Raw genomic sequence first — 21,838 nt, 5'->3', positions numbered from 1 at the left:
GACCTGAACTGAAACAAAGAGTTGGTCACTTGATTGAGCCACTCAGGCACCCCTGATTTTTTTTTAAGTTTATTTTGAAAGAGAGAGGGAGTGCACGTGAGTGGGGGAGGGGCAGAGTGAGAGGAGAGAGAGAGAATCCCAAGCAGGCCCAGTACTGCCAACATGGAGCCCGATGTGGGGCTCTAACTCATGAACCATGAAATCATGACCTGAGCCAAAGTTGGACACTTAACTGACTGAGCCACCTAGGCACCCCACTTTTTAAACATGGCACCCCACTTTTTAAACATGGCATCCCTTGTTTTATGGATGCAATAACTTTTTTTTTTTAATGTTTATTTTGAGAGAGAGCGAGTGAGCAGGGAGGGGCAGAGAGAGAGAAAATCTCAAGCAGACTCTGGCACTGTCATTGCAGAGCCCAGTCTGGGGCCCGAGCCCACGAACCGTGAGATCATGACTTGAGCTTAAACCAAGAGTTGGATGCTTAACCAATTGAGGCACCCCGGTGCCCCAGGATGCAGTAACATCTTAAGTGTCTGAAGATAGTGGATTTTTTTTCTTTTAACTTCTTTTTCCTATAATATGTTTACTTCGAGTGCCCCTTTCCTAATGTTTTTTGATTGGTCTTCCTCTTACGTGTTCTAAGTTTTTGAGAGGTGGGTAATGGGTAAGAATAGTTCGAATTACACATACCACTTAAGAAAACTGATCATTTGTCTTAGTAAATTTTCTTCTGTGGTAAGTAGAATCATTTAAATGTGCTCCTTTGACTTCAGTGTGTAGCATTTTGAAATAGAATCTTAGAAAGCCTTTGATGATGATGATGGTGATGTTTTTCTCTGAAAGCAGTTGTAAAGGCAATGACAACATAACCTTTTACCTTTGCTGTCATTGTTATTTTGTGTGTATGAGGAAAATTTTTTATTTTGGTCCAAGTAATACATGTACATCCACATTTAAGTCTTATAATTCCACACATGTATACATATACATGTATATATATATATATACACACACACACACAAAGATAATTCCATATGTACACACACAGATACTCAGAAACAAACCAAAACACCCAGCAGTTTTCTGCCACATACTTCTCTGTGATTGTTGCTGCCCAATAGCCAAATTGCATTTTCAGCCGTTTTAGTTTTTATTCCCTCCATGTTATCCATTGACTTAACATGGAAGATGAAGACTTGTTTCTTTCACACTATGCCTTATGCACATGTGCCTACCCACTCCTTTCCCTTCTCATCTCCTTATTAGGTACAGCCCAAGCTCTATCAGAGTTGTAGGAAGGAATTCTAATGGCTTCATATGTATATATATATTTTTCATGAAACATTTCCTGGGGCCCTTCATCTTTCTACTTCATTCTGGACAGTTTAACCCTTTTTAGCCTTTCTTTTTACCATTTTCCTTTGAATTTCTTTTATCTCTCCTCTACTGGAACTTCTGCATCCTGGATTCTGTCTTGGGTCTTTCTTTTTTTAGAGTATTCTTCCATTTTGGTGAAATGCTGCTTATAGTAGCTTCCTGAGAAAAGGTGTATGAGAGGTAGTTTACATGTCTGAAAAAATCTTTATGCTGTACATTTGATTGATGGATTAATTGGATTTAGAATTGTAAGTTGAAAATAATTTTTCCTTAAAATTTTAAACACACTTTTCTATTGTCTTCCAGTTCCCCTCAATATTGGGAAGTTAGTGTCATTCTGATTCTTGTGTGATTTTTTTTCAAACTTTTTAAAATCTCACTTATCTCAAGTGTTAAGAAATTTTGTGATAATGTGTATAGACTCTGATCTTTTTTCATTTGTTGTGCTGCATACTCATTGGGCCCTTTTAATCTGGAAACACATGTCTTTAGTTTTGAGAAACTTTCTTATATCTCTAATAATTTTCTCTTTCATTTTTTCTGCTTGTCTTTTTTTACCTCTATAACTATTAGTTGGATATCAGACCTGCAAGCTTGATTTTTTTATTGTCTTTTCTTCCCATGTGTTTATCTCATTTGTTATTGTTCTTTTTTTCTAAATTTTCTTAATCCTTTCAGTGAATTTAAAATGTTCTGTTACTCAGTGTTTTCTTGTTTTGTTTAATAAAAAGTAAACTTTGAGTAATAGTACAATTAATGCCCAGTAGGAAATAATTTGCTATTAAGTTACACTACTTGACTTCTGATATATCACTTGTTATCTAATCGAGAAGCCATACAGATATCTTGTGATTATCCCAAATTCAAACTCTTACACTCAGTGTCCAATGCAGCAAAGATTATGTGCCATTTGGTATGATAGCATGAAATGAATAGAACAGGTACAGTTTGAAGGAAAGTACACATTTGAGAATTCAACACCTTGTTTTGTGAGGTGCTTTTGCTATGGATCATGCAAAGTAACAGAATTTTTTTGGTGTAATTTCATAGGATGAATTTTCAGGATTGTCACCGTATGAAAGGAAGAGACTGAAGAACATATCAGAAAATGCAAACTTTTTTGCTTCTCTTCAGTTGTCTGCGGTTTGTGTGGAATTTCTTTTTTTTTTTATTTAATATTTTTTTAATGTTTTATTTTATTTTTGAAAGAGAGAGACAGAGTGTGAGGAGGGGAGGGGCAGAGAAAGAGGGAGACACAGAATCTCAAGCAGGCTCCAGGCTCCGAGCTGTCAACACAGAGCCCGATGCAAGGCTCAAACTCACGAACTGGGAGATCGTGACCTGAGCCTACCTAAGTCCGATGCTTAACCGACTGAGCCACCCAGGCCCTCTTGGAATTTGTAATTAAAAGCAAGATGCCATTCTTGCCAGTAGGTCAATAAAATACTGGTAGTATCAGGTTTCATAGTGTCAGATAAGGGAGGGTAAAATTAGGAGCAAGTTTTGCACTTAATAGGAAGTGGTTACCATATTTTATTGATTTTTAAGACTTTTTAAAAAAAATTTAATGTTTTTGAAATTGGTATCTGGAAACTATTACTGGCAGCTCTCTCCCCTGCCCCACTGTTGTTGGTACATAAAATAATGGTGTCTTATGAGTGGTTGTCTTGGATTCAGAGGAACAGGGTATGTTCTGAGTGATTGCTTTACCTAAAGGATAAGGGAGATGTAGGAGGAATGAATTGAGGAATGTGTGGTATGGGAGTGAAAGGACAAGCTTTTTATTTTTATTTTTTTAAATCTTTAGCTTTAAGAATAGGTGGAAATATGCTTTGTATAGTGGGTTTTTTTTTTTAAGTTTTATTTATTTATTTATTTATTTATTTATTTATTTATTTATTTATTTTGAGAAAGAGGCGCAAGTAGGCGAGGGGCAGAGAGAGAGGTGAGAGAGAGAATCCCACAGAGCCCAACACGGGGCTTGATCCCATGAATGGTGCCATCATGACCTGGGCTGAAATCAAGAGCCAGGTGCTTGACCAACTGAGCCTCCCAGGTGCCCCAGTATACTGTGAGCTTTAAGGATAAATGGTCAAGATAATATGCTAATGTTTTATAATCATCATGACTAAAGGTATAATTTACATTATGTCTTCACACTGGGGGTAAAACTTTGGTGTATGAGAGAATAGCTATTATTATTTTTTAGTAAAAAAAATTTTTTTTAACAATTATTTATTTATCGAGACACAGAGACAGAGTGTGACCGGGGAGGGGCAGAGAGAGAGGGAGACACAGAATCTGAAGCAGGCTATAGGCTCTGAGCTGTCAGTGCAGAGCCCAATGTGGAGCTCAAACCCACAAACCATGAGATCATGACCTGAACCAGGAGATCATGATCTGAGCCGAAGTGGATGCTTAACCCACTGAGCCACCCAGGTGCCCTGAGAGTAGCTCTTTAGAAGGGTCTTTGGGAGGGCCTATGACATTTTCCTCCAAAAGATAGCAAGCTGTTAGCTTTATTAAATTATTATTTGAATTCTCTGACTACACATTCCCAAACATTTGGTATGTGTTTGTAAATTGAGGGAAGGGAGGGTGACTTAAAATAAGGGCCTAAATTGTTTAGTCATTAAAAGTTGAAAATTAATCAGAAACTTAGACACAGTATCTCTGATTTTGACTTTAGTTAACAGAAATTATGTTTTAATTTATAGAAGCATAACATCACTTTTCTGGAAAATATCAAAGTAGGATTGCCTATAGTAGAAGTTAAACCTTTTAATTTACAGTAGTATATTTGGTGAAATGTTTAATGTTTAATCATGTAAACTCATTAGCAACTTGGTCTAAGGTATTAGAATGTCAGTACTTTAGACAGTATTATTTACTTGCCTTTATTATTAATAGTATATTTGTCTCCTGTCTTACCAAGAGCAGGTATCCTATCTTGAGAAACTTTATTTCCTGTATAGATCTTACTTTAGTGTCAATAAAGCAGCATACTTAATAATTTATAAGGTAGTATCTTTATATGTGTGTTTTGTGTATTTTGCAGTCAGCTGCAAGGCTCCGTGAAATGATAAAAAAGAGACAGCCTCCTGAATCCAAAAGGTAAAAGATTTGGTTTATAATGCCTACACCCTGATGTATTGTTGAGTTATTTATAATTTGAAAAAACAGTTACCATAGTAAAATAAGTAATAGATCAGAAACTATAATCTTAAAACTGTTGTTCCACATCTTCACAAGCATTTGGTAGTGTCAGTGTTCTGGATTTTGGCTATTCTAATAGGTGTGTATTGGTATCTCGTTGTTTTAATTTGTTTTTCCCTGATGACATGTTGTAGAGCATCTTTTCATATACTTCTTGCTATCTATATATTACTTTGGTGAGCTGTATTTTATGATCTTTGACACCCCCCCTTTTTTTTTTTAACATTTACTCATTTTTGAGAGTGAGAGAGACAGAGCATGAGTGGGGGAGGGGCAGAGAGAGAGGGAGACACAGAATCCGAAGCAGGCTCCAGGCTCTGAGCTGTCAGCACAGGGCTCCCTGTGGGGCTTGAACTCACAGACTGTGAGATCATGACCTGAGCCGAAGTCAGACGCCCAACTGACTGAGCCACCCAGGCGCCCCTCTTTGGCCCATTTTCAATAGAGTTGTTTGTTTTTATTGATGAATTTGAGAGTTCTTTGCATATTTTGGATAACAGTCCTTTATCAGAAGTGTGTTTTGCAGATATTTTCTCTGGCTTGTCTTCTCATTCTCTTGATGATGTCTTTTGCAGAGTGGAAGTTTTTAATTTTAATGAAGTTTACTTTATAATTTTTTCTTTCATGGATTGTGTCTTTGGTGTTATATCTAAAAAACCATTCCCATTCCCAGGGTCACCTAGGTTTTCTCCTGTTGTCTTCTACAAGTTTTATAGTTCTGTGTTTTACATTAGATTTGTAATCCATTTTGAGTTAATTGTGTGAAGGGTGTAAAGGTTGTGTCTAGATTCATTGTTTTGCATTTGGTTGTCCATTCGTTCTAGCACCATTTGTTGAAAAGACTATATTTTTGCTCCATTATCTTGCCTTTGCTCCTTTGTGTAAGATCAGTTGACTCCCTATTCTGTTCCATTGATTCGTATATTCTTCGTCAGTACCATACTGCCTTTAAAAATTTTTTTTTAAATTTTTTTTTTTTTTTCAACGTTTATTTATTTTTGGGACAGAGAGAGACAGAGCATGAACGGGGGAGGGGCAGAGAGAGAGGGAGACACAGAACCGGAAACAGGCTCCAGGCTCTGAGCCATCAGCCCAGAGCCCGACGCGGGGCTCGAACTCACGGACCGCGAGATCGTGACCTGGCTGAAGTCCGACGCTTAACCGACTGCGCCACCCAGGCGCCCCTAAAAATTTTTTTTTAATGTTTATTTTTATTTTTGAGACAGAGAGAGACAGAGCATGAGTGGGGGAGGGGCATAGAGAGAGGGAAACACAGAATCAGAAGTAGGCTCCAAGCTCTGAGCTGTCAGCACAGAGCCCAACGCGGGGCATGAACCCACAAACCGTGAGATTATGACCTTGAGCTGAAGTCGGATGCTTAACCGACTGACCTACCCAGGTGCCCCGGCATTCCGGGATTAAAATTTTTTTTTATTTATTTTGGAGGGGGGGGTGAGGGTAGGGGCAGAGAGAGGAGAGAGAAAGAATCCAAGCAGGCTTCGTGCTGTCAGCACAGAGCCTGACTAGGGCTCTAACCCTCGAACCGTGAGATCACAACCTGAACCAAAATCAAGAGTCAGACACTTAACTGACTGAGCCACTCAGGCACCCCTAACTTGCTGGGATTTTGATTGAGATTGCATTGAATTTATAGATTAAGTTGGAAAGAACTGGCATTTTGACAATATTGAGTCTTTCATGGGATATCTCTCCATTTATTTAGTTCTTTGAGAGGTGTCTGGCTAGCTCAGTTGATAGAACATATGACTGTTGATCTCAGGGTTGTGAGTTTGAGCCCTATATTGGGTGTGGAGCCTACTTAACATACAAAAATTATTTAGTTCTTTGATTTTGTTCATGAGAGTTTTGTAGTGTACTTCATATAGATCTTGGAAATATTTTTGTTTGATTGATTTATTTTATTAGATTTAAACCTAAGTATTTCATTGTATGGGTACTTATGTAAATGATATTCTATTTTTAACTTCAAATTTCATTTGTTTATTGCTGGTATATAAGAAAGAAATTAACTTTTATATATTAACCTTGTATTCTACCACCTTGCTGTAATCACTTATGAAGTTCCAGGAGTTTTTTTTGTTCATTTTTTAGAATTTTCCACATAGACTATCATGTAGCAAATAGTATTTTTTTTTTTTTTTTTTTACTTAATAGATTATTAGTTTATTATAAAAGGATATAACTTAGGACAGCTAAAGGAAATGCTGCATAGGGCAAGGCATGGGGAAATGGCAGGAAGCTTCCATGTCCTCTCAGAGTGTGGTACTCTCCCAGCACATCCATGTGTTCACCAACCTGGAAACTCCTTTTTTCTATAGAATTTTACCTTCAAAGTTTATTTATTCTGAGAGAGAGAGAGGGAGTGTGCATGCATTCATGAGCAGGGGAGGGGCAGAGAGAGAGAGAGGAAGAGAGAATCCCAAGCAGGCTCCACACCATTAGCACACAGCCTGACACAGGGCTCAAACCCATGAATGGTGAGATGGTGACCTGAGCCGAAATGGCTTAATTGACTGAGCCATCCAGGTGCCCCCAACTTTGAAACTCTTGAACAAATATGGTTTTATTTTTCTCTTCCAAATCTGCATTCCATTTATTTCCTTTTCTTGTCTTACTGCATTAGTTACAACTTCCAGCATAGTGTTGAAAAGGAAGGATAAAATAGTGTTGAAAAGGAATGGTAAAAGAGGACATCTGTGCCAGTACCTGACCTTGGTGGGAAAGCTTGTCATTTCTCACTATTTAAGTATGACATTAGCTGTAGGTTTTTTGTAGATACTCTATCGAGAAAGTTCCCTTCTACTGAGAGCTTTTTTTTATCATTAATTAAAAAATGTGTTATATTTAGTGTTATATTTAGTCAAATGCATATTCTGCATTTGTTGATAGGATCATGTGATTTTGCTTTTTTAAAAAGCCTGTTGATGTGATGGATTGCATTGAATGATTTTAATTAGATTATGTTAATTGATTTTTGAGTGTTGAACTAGTCTTGCATACTTGAGATATATCCCATTTGGTTGTGGTGCAGAATACTTTTTATACGTTGTTGGTTTCAATTTACTAATTTTTTTGTGGGTTTTCCATCTGCTCATGAGGGATATTGGTCTGTATTTTTTGTTTTATAATATTGTCTTGGTTTTGGTATTAGGATAATGCTGGCCTCACAGAATGAAATAGGTAGAATTCTCTCTGCTTCTGTCCTCTATTTTTTTTAAGTTTTATTTATTTATTTTGAGCGAGAGAGTGCACACAAGGGAGGAGGGGCAGAGAGAAGGAGAGACAGAATACCAAGCAGGCTCCACTCTATCAGCACAGAGCCCAGTGTGGGTCTTGAACTCACAAACTGTGAGATCATGACCTGAACCTAGATTGTGAGTCAGACACTTAACTGACTGTGCCACCCAGGTGTCCCTCTCCATCTATCCTCTAAAAGAAATTATGGAGAATTGGTACAATTTCTTTCTTAAATGTTTGGTAGAATACATCAGTGAACCCATGTCCGCATTGTGCTTTCTGCTTTGGAAGGTTATTATTGATTTAAATTCTTTAATAATTTCGATTATCTATTTCTAATTCAGATTGTGAGTTTAGCAATTGTGTCTTTCAAGGAATTGTCCATTTCATCTAGGTTATCAAATATGTGGGCATAGAATTTTTCACATTATTTCTTCATTATCTTTTTAATGTCCATAGGATCTGTAGTGAGATACATCTTTCATTTCTGGTATTGGTAACTTTTTTTCTTAGTTAACTTTGCTAGAGGCTTATTGATTTTATTGGTCTTTTGAAAGAACTGGCTTTGGTTTTGTTGATACTTCCCCCCCCCCCCCCCGATGATTTCCTGTTTTTAATTTTATTGATATGCTCAACTTTTATTATTTTCTTTTGCTTACTTTAGATTAATTTACTCTTTTTCTAGTTTCTTGAGTTGGAAACTTAGATTATTGAATTTTTGACCTTCTTTCCTAATATGTACACTCAGTGTTATAAATTTCCCTCTAAGCACTGCTTTCCCTGCATCCCACAAATTTTGTTAGATGGTGTTTTCATTTTCATTTGGTAAAAAGTGTTTTTTATGCTCTCTTGAGATTTCTTCTTTGACCTATGTGTTATTTAGAAGTGTGTTTACTCTTTATGTATTTTGGGATTTTCCAAGTATCCTTCTCTTACTGATTTCTAGTTTAATTACATGATATTCTGAGAGCAAATGTATGATTTTTTTCTTCTTTTTTAAAAAATGATTTCTATTAAATTTGTTAAGCTGTGTCTTACGGTCTAGAATGTAGTCTACCTTGGTGAATGTTCCATCTGAGCTTGAGAAAAATGTGTATTCTGTTTTTGAATGAACTAGTCTATAGATGTTGATTATGTCTAGGTGATGGATGGTGTGTTGAGTTCAACTATGCCCTTGCTGATTGGCTGCCTGCTAGATCTCTCCATTTCTGATAGGGGAGTGTTGAAGTTGCCAACAGCTAACATAGTAGAATTATCTATTTGGTTTTTTTTTTTAAGTTTATTTATTTTGAAAAAAAGAGAGAGAGAGAGTGTGTGCATGCACACATGCAAGTGAAGGAGGGGCAGAGAGAGAGGGTGAGAGAGAATCCCAAGCAGACTCCATGCTGTGAGCATGGAGGCTGAGCAGGGCTTTATCTCACAAATTGTGAGATCATGATCTGAGCCAAAACCAAGAGTCAGAAGATTAACTGACTGAGCCACCCAGGTGCCCCAAGTTACCTATTTCTTTTTGCAGTTCTGTTACATAGTTTGATACTCTGTTATTAGGTACATTATGTTTGTTAGCTTGGAGATTTGACCCTTTTATCATTATGTAATGCCCTTCTTTATCCCTTTATAACTTTCTTTGCTTTATCCCTTTATAACTTTCTTTGCTTTGAAGTCTTCTCTGTCTGGGGGTACCCGGGTGGCTCAGATGGTTAAGCATCTGACTTGGGCTTAGGTCATGATCTTGTGGTTCATGTGTTCGAGCCCTCCATCAGGCTCTGCACTAACAGCTTAGAGCCTCCTTCAGATCCTCTTTCTCCCTCTCCCTCTGACCTCTGTGCACACTCTCTCTCTCAAAAATAAATAAACATAAAACAAAAAAAATTGGAGTCTGCTCTGTCTGAAATTAATGTAGCCACTCCTGCTTTTGATTTGTGTTAGCATGGTATATTTTTCTCCATTCATTAACTTTTATTTTATTTTATTTTTTAAATTTAAATCTAAGTTAACATATAGTGTAATAATTTCAGGAATATAATTTAGTAATTCATCACTTACATATATATAACACCCAGTGTTCACATCAAGTGCCCTCCTTAATGCCCATTGCCCATTTAGCCTATCCCCCCACCAACACCCCACCAGTAACCCTCAGTTTGTTCTCTGTGTTTAAGAGTCCATTATGGTTTGTCTCCATATCTGTTTTTATCTTATTTTTGCTTCCCTTCCCCTATGTTCATCTGTTGTGTTTCTCAAATTCCACTTATGAGTGAAATCATATGATACCTGTCTTTGATTTATTTCGCTTAGCATAATATACTCTAGTTCCATCCACATTGTTGCAGACGGTAAGATTTCATTCTTTTTGATCGCTGAGTAATATCCCATCATATCTATGTATGTATTTTGTGTGTGTAAACATTGGAGTGCATGTGCCCTTTCGAATCAGCGTTTTTGTATTCTTTGGACAAATACCTAGTAGTGCAATTGCTGGGTCATAGGGTAGTTCTATTTTTAATTTTTTGAGGAACCTCCATATTTTTTACCAGAGTGGCTGTGCCAGTTTGCATTCCCACCAGCAGTGCATAAGGGTTCCCCTTTCTCCCCATCCTTGTCAACATCTGTTGTTCCTGAGTTGTTAATTTCAGCCATTCTGACAGGTGTGAGGTGGTATCTCATTGTGGTGTTGATTTGTATTTCCCTGATGATGAGTGATGTTGAGCATCTTTTCATGTATCTGTTAGCCCTCTGGATGTCTTCTTTGGAAACATGTCTATTCATGTCTTTTGCCCATTTCTTCACTGGATTATTTGTTTCTTGGGTGTTGAGTTTGATAGGTTCTTTATAGATTTTGGATACTAACCCTTTATCTGATATATCATTCTCCCATTCTGTCAGTTGCCTTTTAGTTTTGCTGACTGTTTCCTTTGCTATGCAGAAGCTTTTTATCTTGATGAGGTCCCAATAGTTAATTTTTGCTTTTGTTTCCCTTGCCTCTGGAGACATGTCAAGTAAGAAGTTGTTGCAGCCTAGGCCAAAGAGGTTGTTGTTTGTTTTCTCCTCCAGGATTTTGATGGCTTCCTGTCTTACGTTTAGGTCTTTTATCCATTTTGAGTTTATTTTTGTGTATGGTGTAAGAAAGTGGTCCAGGTTCATTCTTCTGCCTGTCGCTGTCCAGTTTCCCCAACACGATTGGCTGAAGAGACTTTTTCCATTGGATATTCTTTCCTGCTTTGTCAAAGATTAGTTGGCCATACGTTTGTCCATTTCTGGGTTTTTTATTCCTTTTTTTTTTTTTCCTGATGTTTTATTCATTTTCTATGAGAGAGATAGAGAGACAGACAGAGTGCAAGTAGGGGAGGGGCAGAGAGACAGGGAGACACAGAATCCGAAGCAGGCTCCAGGCTCTGAGCTGTCAGCACAGAACCTGGTGCGGGACTCGAACTCACAAACTGTGAGATCATGACCTGAGCCGAAGTTGGACACCCAACCAACTGAGCCACCCCGGCACCCCTGAGTTTTCTGTTCTGTTCCATTGATCTATTTGTCTGTTTTTGTGCCAGTACCATACTGTCTTGATGATTACAGCTTTGTAATACAGCTTGAAGTCTGGAATTGTGATGCCTCCAGCTTTGGTTTTCTTTTTCTTTTTTTATTAAAAAATTTTAAATGTTTTATTATTTATTTTTGAGAGAGAAAGGCAGAGGTATGAGTGGGGGAGCGGCAGAGAGAGGGAAACACAGAATCCGAAGCAGCTCCAGGCCTAGCTGTCAGCACAGACCCTGACATGGGCCTTGAACTCACAAACCACAAGATCATGATCTGAGCCAAAGCCGGACTCTCAACCGACTGAGCCACCCAGGTGCTCCTGGGGTTCTTTTTCAACATGGCTATTTGGGTTCTTTTCTGGTTCCATACAAATTTTAGAATTGTTTGTTCTAACTGTGAAGAATGCTGGTGTTATTTTGATAGGGATTGCTCCATTCCTTTACTTTTAATATTTATGTGTCTTTATATTTGAAGTGGGTTTCTTATAGACAACATAAGTTTGAGTATTGTGTTTGATCCACTCTGACAGTCTCTTTTAATTGGTGCATTTAGACCTTGATGTTCAAAGTGAGTATTGATATATTTGGATTAATATCTATCATATTTGTTTTTTTTTTTCAAATTTTTTTTTTCAACGTTTATTTATTTTTGGGACAGAGAGAGACAGAGCATGAACGGGGGAGGGGCAGAGAGAGAGGGAGACACAGAATCGGAAACAGGCTCCAGGCTCCGAGCCATCAGCCCAGAGCCCGATGCGGGGCTCGAACTCGCGGACCGCGAGATCGTGACCTGGCTGAAGTCGGACGCTTAACCGACTGCGCCACCCAGGCGCCCCTCATATTTGTTAATGTTTACTACTTATTGCCCTTGTTTTTTTCCCCCTATTTTTGTCTCCACTATTTTTCTGCCTTTTATGGTTTTTTTTTTTTTTTTTAAATTTTTTTTTTTCAACATTTATTTATTTTTTGGGACAGAGAGAGACAGAGCATGAACGGGGGAGGGGCAGAGAGAGAGGGAGACACAGAATCGGAAGCAGGCTCCAGGTTCTGAGCCATCAGCCCAGAGCCCGACGCGGGGCTCGAACTCACGGACCGCGAGATCGTGACCTGGCTGAAGTCGGACACTTAACCGACTGCGCCACCCAGGCGCCCCCCTTTTATGGTTTTAATTGAACGTTTTGCATGATGCCATCTTCTCTTGTTTCTTAGTGTATCAGTTACAATTTTTTTTTACTGTTTTTTTTGTTAGTGATTGCCCTGGAGTTTACAGTATAATCTACAACTAATTCACTTCCATTAGAAATTTTTATTTTATTTTATATATAGAGAGAGTGGGGCAAAAGTGGGGGGGGGGAAGAGAGAGAAAGAAAATCCCAAGCAGGCTCCACATTTATCACAGAGCCTAACACAGGGGTGCTTGATCCCACAACCCTGGGATCATGACCTGAGCTGAAATCAAGAGTCAGACACTCAACTGACTAAGCCACCCCGACACCCCCCAAGTCCATTAAAAAAAATTTTTTTTTTAGTTTATTTATTCTGAGAGAGGGAGAGGGAGGGACAGAGTGAGGGAGAGGAGAATGAAAAGCAGGATCCACACTGACAGTGCATAGCCCGACTTGGGGCTTGAACTCGTGAACCGTGAGATCATGACCTGAGCCAAAATCAAGAGTTGGACCCTTAACTGAGTGAGCCACCCAGTTGCCCCAGCCACCCATTTTCAATTAACAGTATATCACTTCTTGGGGCGCCTGGGTGGCTCAGTCGGTTGGGCGTCCGACTTTGGCTCAGGTCACTATCTCACTGTCCGTGGGTTCGAGCCCCACATCGGGCTCTGTGCTGACTGCTCAGAGCCTGGAGCCTGTTTCGGATTCTGTGTCTCCCTCTCTCTCTGACCCTCCCCCGTTCATGCTCTGTTTCTCTCTGTCTCAAAAATAAATAAATGCTAAAAAAAAAAATTAAAAAAAAAACAGTATATCACTTCAGGGTGTGAGTGAGGTATAGTATGAGCACCTTATAATAACAAAATAATCCTAATTCTTCCCTCTTGTCCCTTGTATCATTGCTGTCATTCATTTCACATGTATAAGCATACATAAGTATATATACATGTTGGTATACCAACACACAAGATATATACATAAGGGTACATAACTAAATACATTGTTGCTATTGTTATTTTGAGCTAGCTGTTACTAATTAAGAATGAGAAAAATAAAAATTTTTTTTTACCTTATTCATTCTTTGATGCTCCTTTTGGTGGATCTGATTTTCAGATCTGTTTTTCTTCTCTCTAAAGAAATTTTTTTTAATGTTTATGTTTTATATTTGAGAGAGAGAGACAGAGTGCAAATGAGGGAGGGGCAGAGAGAGAAGGAGACGGAACCTGAACAGGTTCTAGGGTCCTAGCTGTCAGCACAGAGCCTGACGTGGGGTTTCAACTCATGACCAGTGAGATCATGACCTGAGCCGAAGTCAGATGCTTAACTGACTGAGCCACCCAGGTGCCTATAAAGAACTTTTTTAACCTTTTTTGTAAGGCATGTGTACTGGCAACAAATTCTCTTAATTTTTTTTAAAGTTTATTTATTTATTTATTTATTTATTTATTTATTTATTTATTTATTTATTTATTTTGAGAAAGAGAGAGAGGGAGGAGGAGTGGGGGGAGGGAGGGAGAGGGAGAGACAATCCCAAAGTAGGCTCTGTGCTGTCAGTGCAGAGCCCAATGCAGGGCTCAGTCTCACAAACCATGAGATCATGACCTGCAGGGCTCAGTCTCACAAACCATGAGATCATGACCTGAGCCGAAATCAAGAGTCAGACACTTAACCGAGTGAGCCACCCAGGTGCTCCAGTTTTTGAAAAGTAAGCTCTATACCCAATGTGGGGCTTGAGCTCAATGTATTTATACCCTCAATGTGAAGCTTGAACTCATGACTCCAAGATCAAGAGTTGTATGCTCTACCCACTGAGATAGCCAGGTGCTCCTCTCAACACTTAAGATATTTTACTCTACTCTCTTGATTGCATAGTTTACTGGAGTATGGGTGTAGTTCTTATCTTTGGCTATAGGTAAGATGTTTTTTTCCTTCTGGCTTCTTTCAGGATTTTTTCTTTCTCTTTGATTTTCCATAGTTTGGAAATGAATTCCTTAGGTGTAGTTTTTGGGGGGCATTTATCTTGCTTGATGTACTCTGAGCTTCCTGGATCTGTTACTTGATGTCTGACATTAATTTGGGGAATTCTCGGTTACTATTTTTTCAAATATCATCTGTTTTTCTCTATTTCTTATCCTTCTGGTATTCCCATTATGTGTATGTTGCACCTTTTGTAATTATCCCATAGTCCTTGGATATTCTGTTCAGTTTTTTTTTTCATTATTTTTTCTCCCTGCTTTTTAGTTTTGGAGGTTCCTGTTGAAATACCTCACGCTCAGAGATTCTTTCCTCAGCCATGTCTTGTCTACTAATGAGCTCATCAAAGGCACACTTCATTTCTTTTAGCGTTTTTGATGTCTAGCATTTCTTTTGGTTCTTTCTTAGGATTTCCATCTCTCTTCTTACATTGCCTATCTTGCATGGTGTTTTTTTTTTTTTTTTTTAATGTGTTAGAGCCCTTAGTATATCAATCATAGTTGTTTTAAATTCCTGTTCAGATAATTCCAACATTCCTGCCATATATGGTTCTGAAGCTTGCTCTATCTCTTTAAATTATGTTGTTTTTCATTGTGCCTTGTGATTTTTTCTTGATAGCTGGACATGATATGATGTATGAGGAAAAAGGAAGTTTGTAAATTGGTCATTAGTAATGTGTGAGAGGGGAGAGAAAGCATTCTATAGTCCTGTGATTAGGTCTCAGTCATTTAGCACACCTGTATCTCTTAACAGTGAACTTCACAAGTGTTTTAGTTTGTTTCCTCCCCCCACCCCACCTTGGTTGGGAGAGGATGCTAAAAGTGGGCAGGAGTTGGGTATTTCCTTTCTCTCAGGGTAGACTCTGATAATACTCTAGCAGGTTAGGCTCTGGTTAACTTGTTCTCCTAAGGGCAGGAGTATTTCAGAGTAGTTCTTTTTCCCTTCCCCCTCTGGGAAGCATGAGGAGATTTTTCTCATATTTACTGAAGACCTAGTCAAGCTCCTGGATGTAAATCTCTCAAAATAGTGGGGGTAGTCTCCCTTGAAGGTATTTTTTAAGACTGAATTTTTAAAGAATTGCTTCACAGTAAAATTGAGAGAAAGGTACAAAGATTTCCCATATATTCTTCTGTTCCCACACATGCATAAACTCTCCCATTATCAACATCATTCAGCAGAGTGGTACATTTGTTACCAAGGATGAATCTACACTGATACATTATAATTACCTAAAGTCCATTGTTTGTCTTACAATTCACTCATGGTTTTGTACATTGTATAGGTTTGTACAAATGTATAACGACATATCCATCTTTATAATACACACACACACACACACACACACATACATATCTTTTAAAGTTTATCCATTCATTCTGAGAGAAGGAGAGAGTCATGCAAGTGGGGAAGGGGCAGAGAGAGAGAATCCCAAGCAAGATCATGATATGCAAGATATGCAAGTTCAAACTCACGAACTGCAAGATCATGACCTGAGCCAAAGTCGGATGCTTAACTGACTGAGTCACACAGGTGCCCCAATATATAGAGTATTTTTACTACCTGTGTTCTCTTTATTCATCACCTTACCACCCTCAAATGTGGCAGTTACGAATCTTTTTGTCTCTGTAGTTTTGCCTTTAACAGAATGTGGTGTATTTGGGATCATACAGTATGTAGCCTTTCAAATTGACTTCTTTCTCTTAGTATTATGCAGTTAGTTTTCCTCCATGTCTTTGCATGGCTTGATAGTTCATTTCTTTTTTTGTGCTGAATAATATTCCATTGTCTGGATGTGTTGTAGTTTATTTGTTCAATTAGTGGAGAACATCTTGGCTGCTTCCCAGTTTTGACTGTTCTGAATAAAGCTTCTATAAAGACTCATGTGCAGGTTTTTGTCCACACTGAGCCCCCATCAATTGGGTAATTACAGTTCAGGTTTTCCTACCTTTGTACTGGTTCCCATTGTGGTTTCTGTTCTTGACTTTCTATTCCAGTAAGCCATGACTCCTTGTATTTCTCTCTCTCTCCAGTATTGAGGTCAGCAGTTTGTACTGTGTCCTTGCCTTGTAAGGAACCTAGAAGAGTTGTTGATTTTTTTAATCTGTTCAGATTTTTACTTGAAAAGACAGAATGATGACTTTCAAGCTCCTGATATGTGGAACTTGAAACTGGAAGTTCTGAACTACTTTTTTAAAATGAAAAAATAGTGCATAAAAAAGCAGCGTATTTATATGATTTTAAAAAGTAAACTGTTTGGACGGAAATGCAATGAAACATTTAAATCTCTTTTCCATTTTAGACCTTAGTTTTTCTGGCCTTCTCCCTAGAAGAAACCACTATTAATAGTTTCATGTATATTCTTCCATAGATAATCTTAGCATGTAAAAATGTATGTGTGTACATAACCTTTTTCTAAAAAAACAAATATGTTGAAGCATATTCAACATGTAGTGGACCTTGTTTTTGTTTCTTACATCTTAAGAGTTCATGTCATATCATAATGCAAAGAACTATTTCAATTTTCTTATGGTTGCATATTATTCTGTTAGAGATGTATGTTATAATTTATTTTAACACCTCTCACCTGCTCATGATGAACATCTATGATTTTATTTAAAAGCATGAAAAGTCATAAGTGCCCAGTTAAAGTCATTGTAGTCATGTGCATACATCCTTGTAATGTGTGAGTGTATCTGTGACATACATTCCTAAAAGTTACCCCCTTAATATTAGTAAGTACATATAACTGTTTTATAACTTGAGTTTTTTCCCCACTCCCTTAGAAAAATGCCTAAGAAGAGAGAAAATGGGACTGGATGTAGAAGGTCAATGAGATTACTAAAAGTAGATCCTTCAGGAGTGTCATTACCAGCAACCCCAACCCAGCCGACATTAATAGCAGATGAAAATGTAAGAAAGTCCAAAAACAATATGTTACTCAATAAAATAGTGAAAAATTTGAAGTGTTTGAAACTAGATTAAAAAGTCATTAACTTATGTTCAATTTTTACTTAATTTAAAAAATGTTTATTTATTTTGAGAGGGAGAGAGAGAGTGTGAGTGGGAAGGAGGCAGAGAGAGAGAATCCCAAGCCTACTTTCACTGTCAGAGCTGTCTGTGCAGAGCCTGATGTGGGGCTGGATCTCATGAACCATGAGATCATGACCTGAGCCTAAATCAAGAGTCAGATACTTAACCAACCAGGTGCCCCCGTACTTCATTAATTTACTACTGCTGTTTATAGTTTAATGATTAAGATTTCAAAGTCATGAAAACTAGTTTGGATTCTATATTTCTGCAAGCTTACCTGCAGTGGAATTGTGGATAAATTACTTAACCTTTCTGAGCCCATTTCCCCATATTTAAAGTGGTAATAGTATAGAAACTTCAAAGGGGTGTTGAGGGGGTTAAGTGAAATAGTATCTGTAAAGTTTCTTCTGTTGTGTTAAGGGCTTAGTAAGTAATCAATAAATGGTAGTATTAATGTTATTAATAATAAATAATATGTTATAATAGTGATAGCCCTTTGCTGTGGTATAACTTTGTACTTTTAGTGAGTAGAAAGAGTTTTATTTACGAAGTTTATTGTCTAAATCAGATTATAATTATGTTTTTTATTCAAGAACACCTATGGTTTTTAATACTTTATATCTAAGTGCTTAATTCTAAATTGGAAGATAGCACTAATTAGACTGGTGCTTTGGGAGCTAATTGCAAATTAAGGTACTTGGGAAGAGTAGCTTTCCAATTTTCCTGAAGTTTCACTCATAATAAATGTATTTACATTGAACTCATTCCACACAGCTAAAGCAGAACTTTTGTGAAATGATACTTAAACTTGCTGCATGTGATGTATATTTTGTATTTTTGACTCTATTCTTTTGTCGTTCATGAAAACATTGTTTGTTTTAACATATTGAAATGATTTCACCATCCATGGGTTACAACCTAGGATTTAAAAAAACACTGGCAGGGGCGCCTGGGTGGCTCAGTTGGTTAAGCATCCGACTTCGGCTCAGGTCATGATCTCACGGTCTGTGGGTTTGAGCCCCGCGTCGGGCTCTGTGCTGGCAGCTCAGAGCCTGGAGCCTGTTTCAGATTCTGTGTCTCCCTCTTTCTCTGACCCTCCCCTGTTCATGCTCTCTCTCTGTCTCAAAAATAAATAAATGTTAAAAAAATTAAAAAAAATAAATAAATAAAAACAAAAAAATAAAAAAAACACTGGCAGGGTGCCTGGGTGGCTCTGTTGGTTAAGGGTCCAACTCTTGGTTTCAGTTCAGGTCATGATCTCATGGTTTGTAGGATTGAACCCTGAATTGGGCTCTGCACTGACAGCGCAGTGCCTGCTTGGGATTCTCTCTCTCTCTCTCTCTCTCTGGACCTCCCCTCACGGGCACGCTTGAGTGTGCACGTTCTCTCTCTCTCTCTTTCAAAAATAAAGAAATAAACTTAAAAAAACCCACTGGCATAGAATAATAACTGAGTAACAAATTGAACTGTTCTGAACCAATTCCTGTCAACTCCTCTTTTGGCAGTGTAACTTTGGACAAGGTAACTTCTCTAAGTTTCATTATAATTTCTTTAAAATGTGGTATCTCATTCACTAGATTATTGTGAGTATTAAATGGGATAATATATATTATTAGCTTACAGGATACCTGGCAATCATTCATTGAACATTATTTTTGAATACTGTTGATGTGTCACCTATGTTGTTGGTATCAAAAGTAAAGTAGTGAAAAACATTCCAGGGCAGAGAAAGAGTCAATCAACCTTTTTATTTCTCATTTTATTCTTGATTTTCTTATTTTTTAAAACAGCCTTTGTTACCTCCTGGGCCTTTAGAAATGACTCCTGAAAATCGAGATGATGACAACGACCTGTTTAAAGGATTCCTACAGACTTGGGCAGAAGTGAGCAAGGTATCACTTGGGAGGGCTCATAGCTTTGAGAATTATCTGTTAAGGAAATTTCAGTATACATATTAACTTAGTACTTTGGTCTCTTTCATTGTTGCAGACAAGTATTAAGAATATTGAGAAGGAGTTATCTAGCATTAAAAAGTGAGTTGAAATGCCTTGTCTTTGTTTTATATTTTCTGAAATCTTTAAGTTATACAGACTACCATTACAGGAGGTTTTGAAAATGAGGTGGAAAAAATACCCATAATATTTCCACCTAACAACTGTTGTTTTTGTATGTTTCCTTTCAGGTATTGCCATATGTAATACCATTATGATATAAGCTTCATGAGTGCAGGGATTTTGTTTCAGTAACCAAAATGGTGCCTGGCACTTAATATGTATTCACTTATTGTTTAATAAATGAATGAATACACATACATTTTTAGTTTATTATGTTCTAATGTATATACACATTTATATTCTGCTTTTTCTTTAACATAGTTACATTTATTAAAGTCTTTAAATTTATTGATTAATTGCATATTATTTAGTAGGTGGCATTTACTTAACCTCTTCTTCCTCTCCTGATATTTAGAATTCTTTTTTTTCTTTTTATTTAAAATTTATTTAATAAATATAGAGATAGACGGAGAGAGACAATCCCAAGCAGGCTCTGCACTGTCAGTGCAGAGCCTGATGTAGGGCTCAGTCTCATAAATAGTGAGATCATGACCTGAGCTGAAAGCAATAATTGGATGCTTAACCGACTGAGCCACCCAGGTGCCCCTGGAATTATTTTCAATTTAGTTTTGTGTGTTTAGTTGTGTATTTAGTTATATATGTGCTTGTGTTTAAATGTGATAGTGTGTTAGTTCTTTAGGGTAGATTCCAGAAGTGAGCTTACTGAGTCAAATATGGACATACATTACTGAATTGTTTTCTGAAATCTTTTTTTTTTCTTCTGAAAATTTTATGTGAATTTACTCTGCCACTAGCACTATTAACGAATGTATATGTTTGACAGCAGCCTGCTACCTTTTATAAGTGAAGAATAGTATCCCATTTTTTAATTTGATTTCCTTGGTTACTAGGAGGTTAACTATTTATTTACTGTGTCTTTTTTCTTTTCTTTTTTTTTGAGTTATGTTTTAGTTATTTTCACTATTGATTGGCTTTACTTCTAAAATTTATTTGTTTTCTCAGCTATAAAGCCAATTTAAATGGCATGGTCATTAATGAAGATACTGTTCATAAAGTTACCAAAGGCCCAATACTCTCTGTGGCTCTCCACCCATCAGAAATTAGAACTTTGGTGGCAGCTGGGGCCAAATCTGGGCAAGTTGGACTTTGGGATTTGGTAAGTTATTATTAATTTTTTGAAGACAATAAAGTTTGACTGAAACAAATAGTCTACAGGAGAATAGCCTAGAGCCATGTGTTTGTAGATGTTACTTGAGATTTATAGTTTTGTGCTTTGTGATTCCAGACATTAGAAATCTGGGGAAATTTTAGTTGGCTTTCTAGAACTTTAAAATTTTTAGTTTGAATATCATTAGTTACTGGGACATAAATTAACTGCCAGGAAACTCTGTTACAACTTTAAATGTATATATGAAAAAATCATACAAAGTTCTTAGTTTTATACTTATGTTTAAAATACAGTTTCCAAGTGGGAAAAAGTATCTTTCCAGGGATATGCTTAGGATGATCCCATTCATTTTTTTATGAGTCACAAACAGATACTGAATTCCACTCATTGTACGTATAATTCTGCATGAATTGCTTTTGATAGTTACAAAATTGAGAAAAGCCAAGTTAACGTTCTCTGAATTTATTTTTTAATTGGGAAAGTAGAACAAAGACCTGTTTCTTAACAGATTTTGTGAGGAGAAGAGAGAAATAAAAACCAAGTTCTCTCTTGTTTTGGGAGGAAAGGTTCTTCCTTATTTTGATAAGGTGTGAGTGAGGGTAGGAGGTAAAAGTATCTGGTAAATGAAATAGAAGAGAAGTGGGAAGAGGACTAAGAATAGTATAAGGTTGTACAAGCTAAGAGATGAGTTTTAAGGATTGGAGTTTGACAGGGCTTCTTGTAGAGAAGTTAAAAAGAATGAAAGCAGAGAAAAGGCCATTGGTTTTGAAAATGGGGTACCATTAGTGAGTTGAGAGAGTAGCTTCAACAAAGAGGTAAGGAACACAGACTTTGAGAGAATAAAAAATAATGGGGTAGTGGAAGAAATGAAAACAGTGGATAAATACCATTGGTAGAAGAACTTTGAAAAGGAAAAATAGAGAATTAGTATAGTCAAGTGAAGATCTTTTCAGGGTAGATCAATCTGTACAGAGTTGAAGATATGTAGAAAAGTCCCTTTGTCATGTCTTTCCTGGTGACTTCAAAATCTGTATTACT

General features: G+C 37.3%; 1 protein-coding gene across 2 annotated transcripts in view; it reads left to right on the top strand.

The window, feature by feature from the left end:
- WDR76 (WD repeat domain 76) overlaps positions 1–21,838 on the top strand; it is a 65,131-nt gene that overhangs the window by 9,110 nt on the left and 34,183 nt on the right. For both annotated transcript variants that reach the window (XM_030318308.2, XM_030318310.2), the window contains 6 exons: positions 2,431–2,523; positions 4,439–4,494; positions 17,311–17,437; positions 19,348–19,449; positions 19,547–19,590; positions 20,635–20,788. In XM_030318308.2, the coding sequence (XP_030174168.1) occupies positions 2,431–2,523; positions 4,439–4,494; positions 17,311–17,437; positions 19,348–19,449; positions 19,547–19,590; positions 20,635–20,788 (576 nt within the window). The remainder of the gene's footprint in view (positions 1–2,430; positions 2,524–4,438; positions 4,495–17,310; positions 17,438–19,347; positions 19,450–19,546; positions 19,591–20,634; positions 20,789–21,838) is intronic.

Source organism: Lynx canadensis, chromosome B3 (genome assembly GCF_007474595.2).
Source record: "Lynx canadensis isolate LIC74 chromosome B3, mLynCan4.pri.v2, whole genome shotgun sequence".
In the NCBI taxonomy this organism is placed as follows: Eukaryota; Metazoa; Chordata; class Mammalia; order Carnivora; family Felidae; genus Lynx; species Lynx canadensis.
Note: the sequence above shows the minus strand (reverse complement) of the source record. Positions and strands in the feature narration are given on the sequence as shown.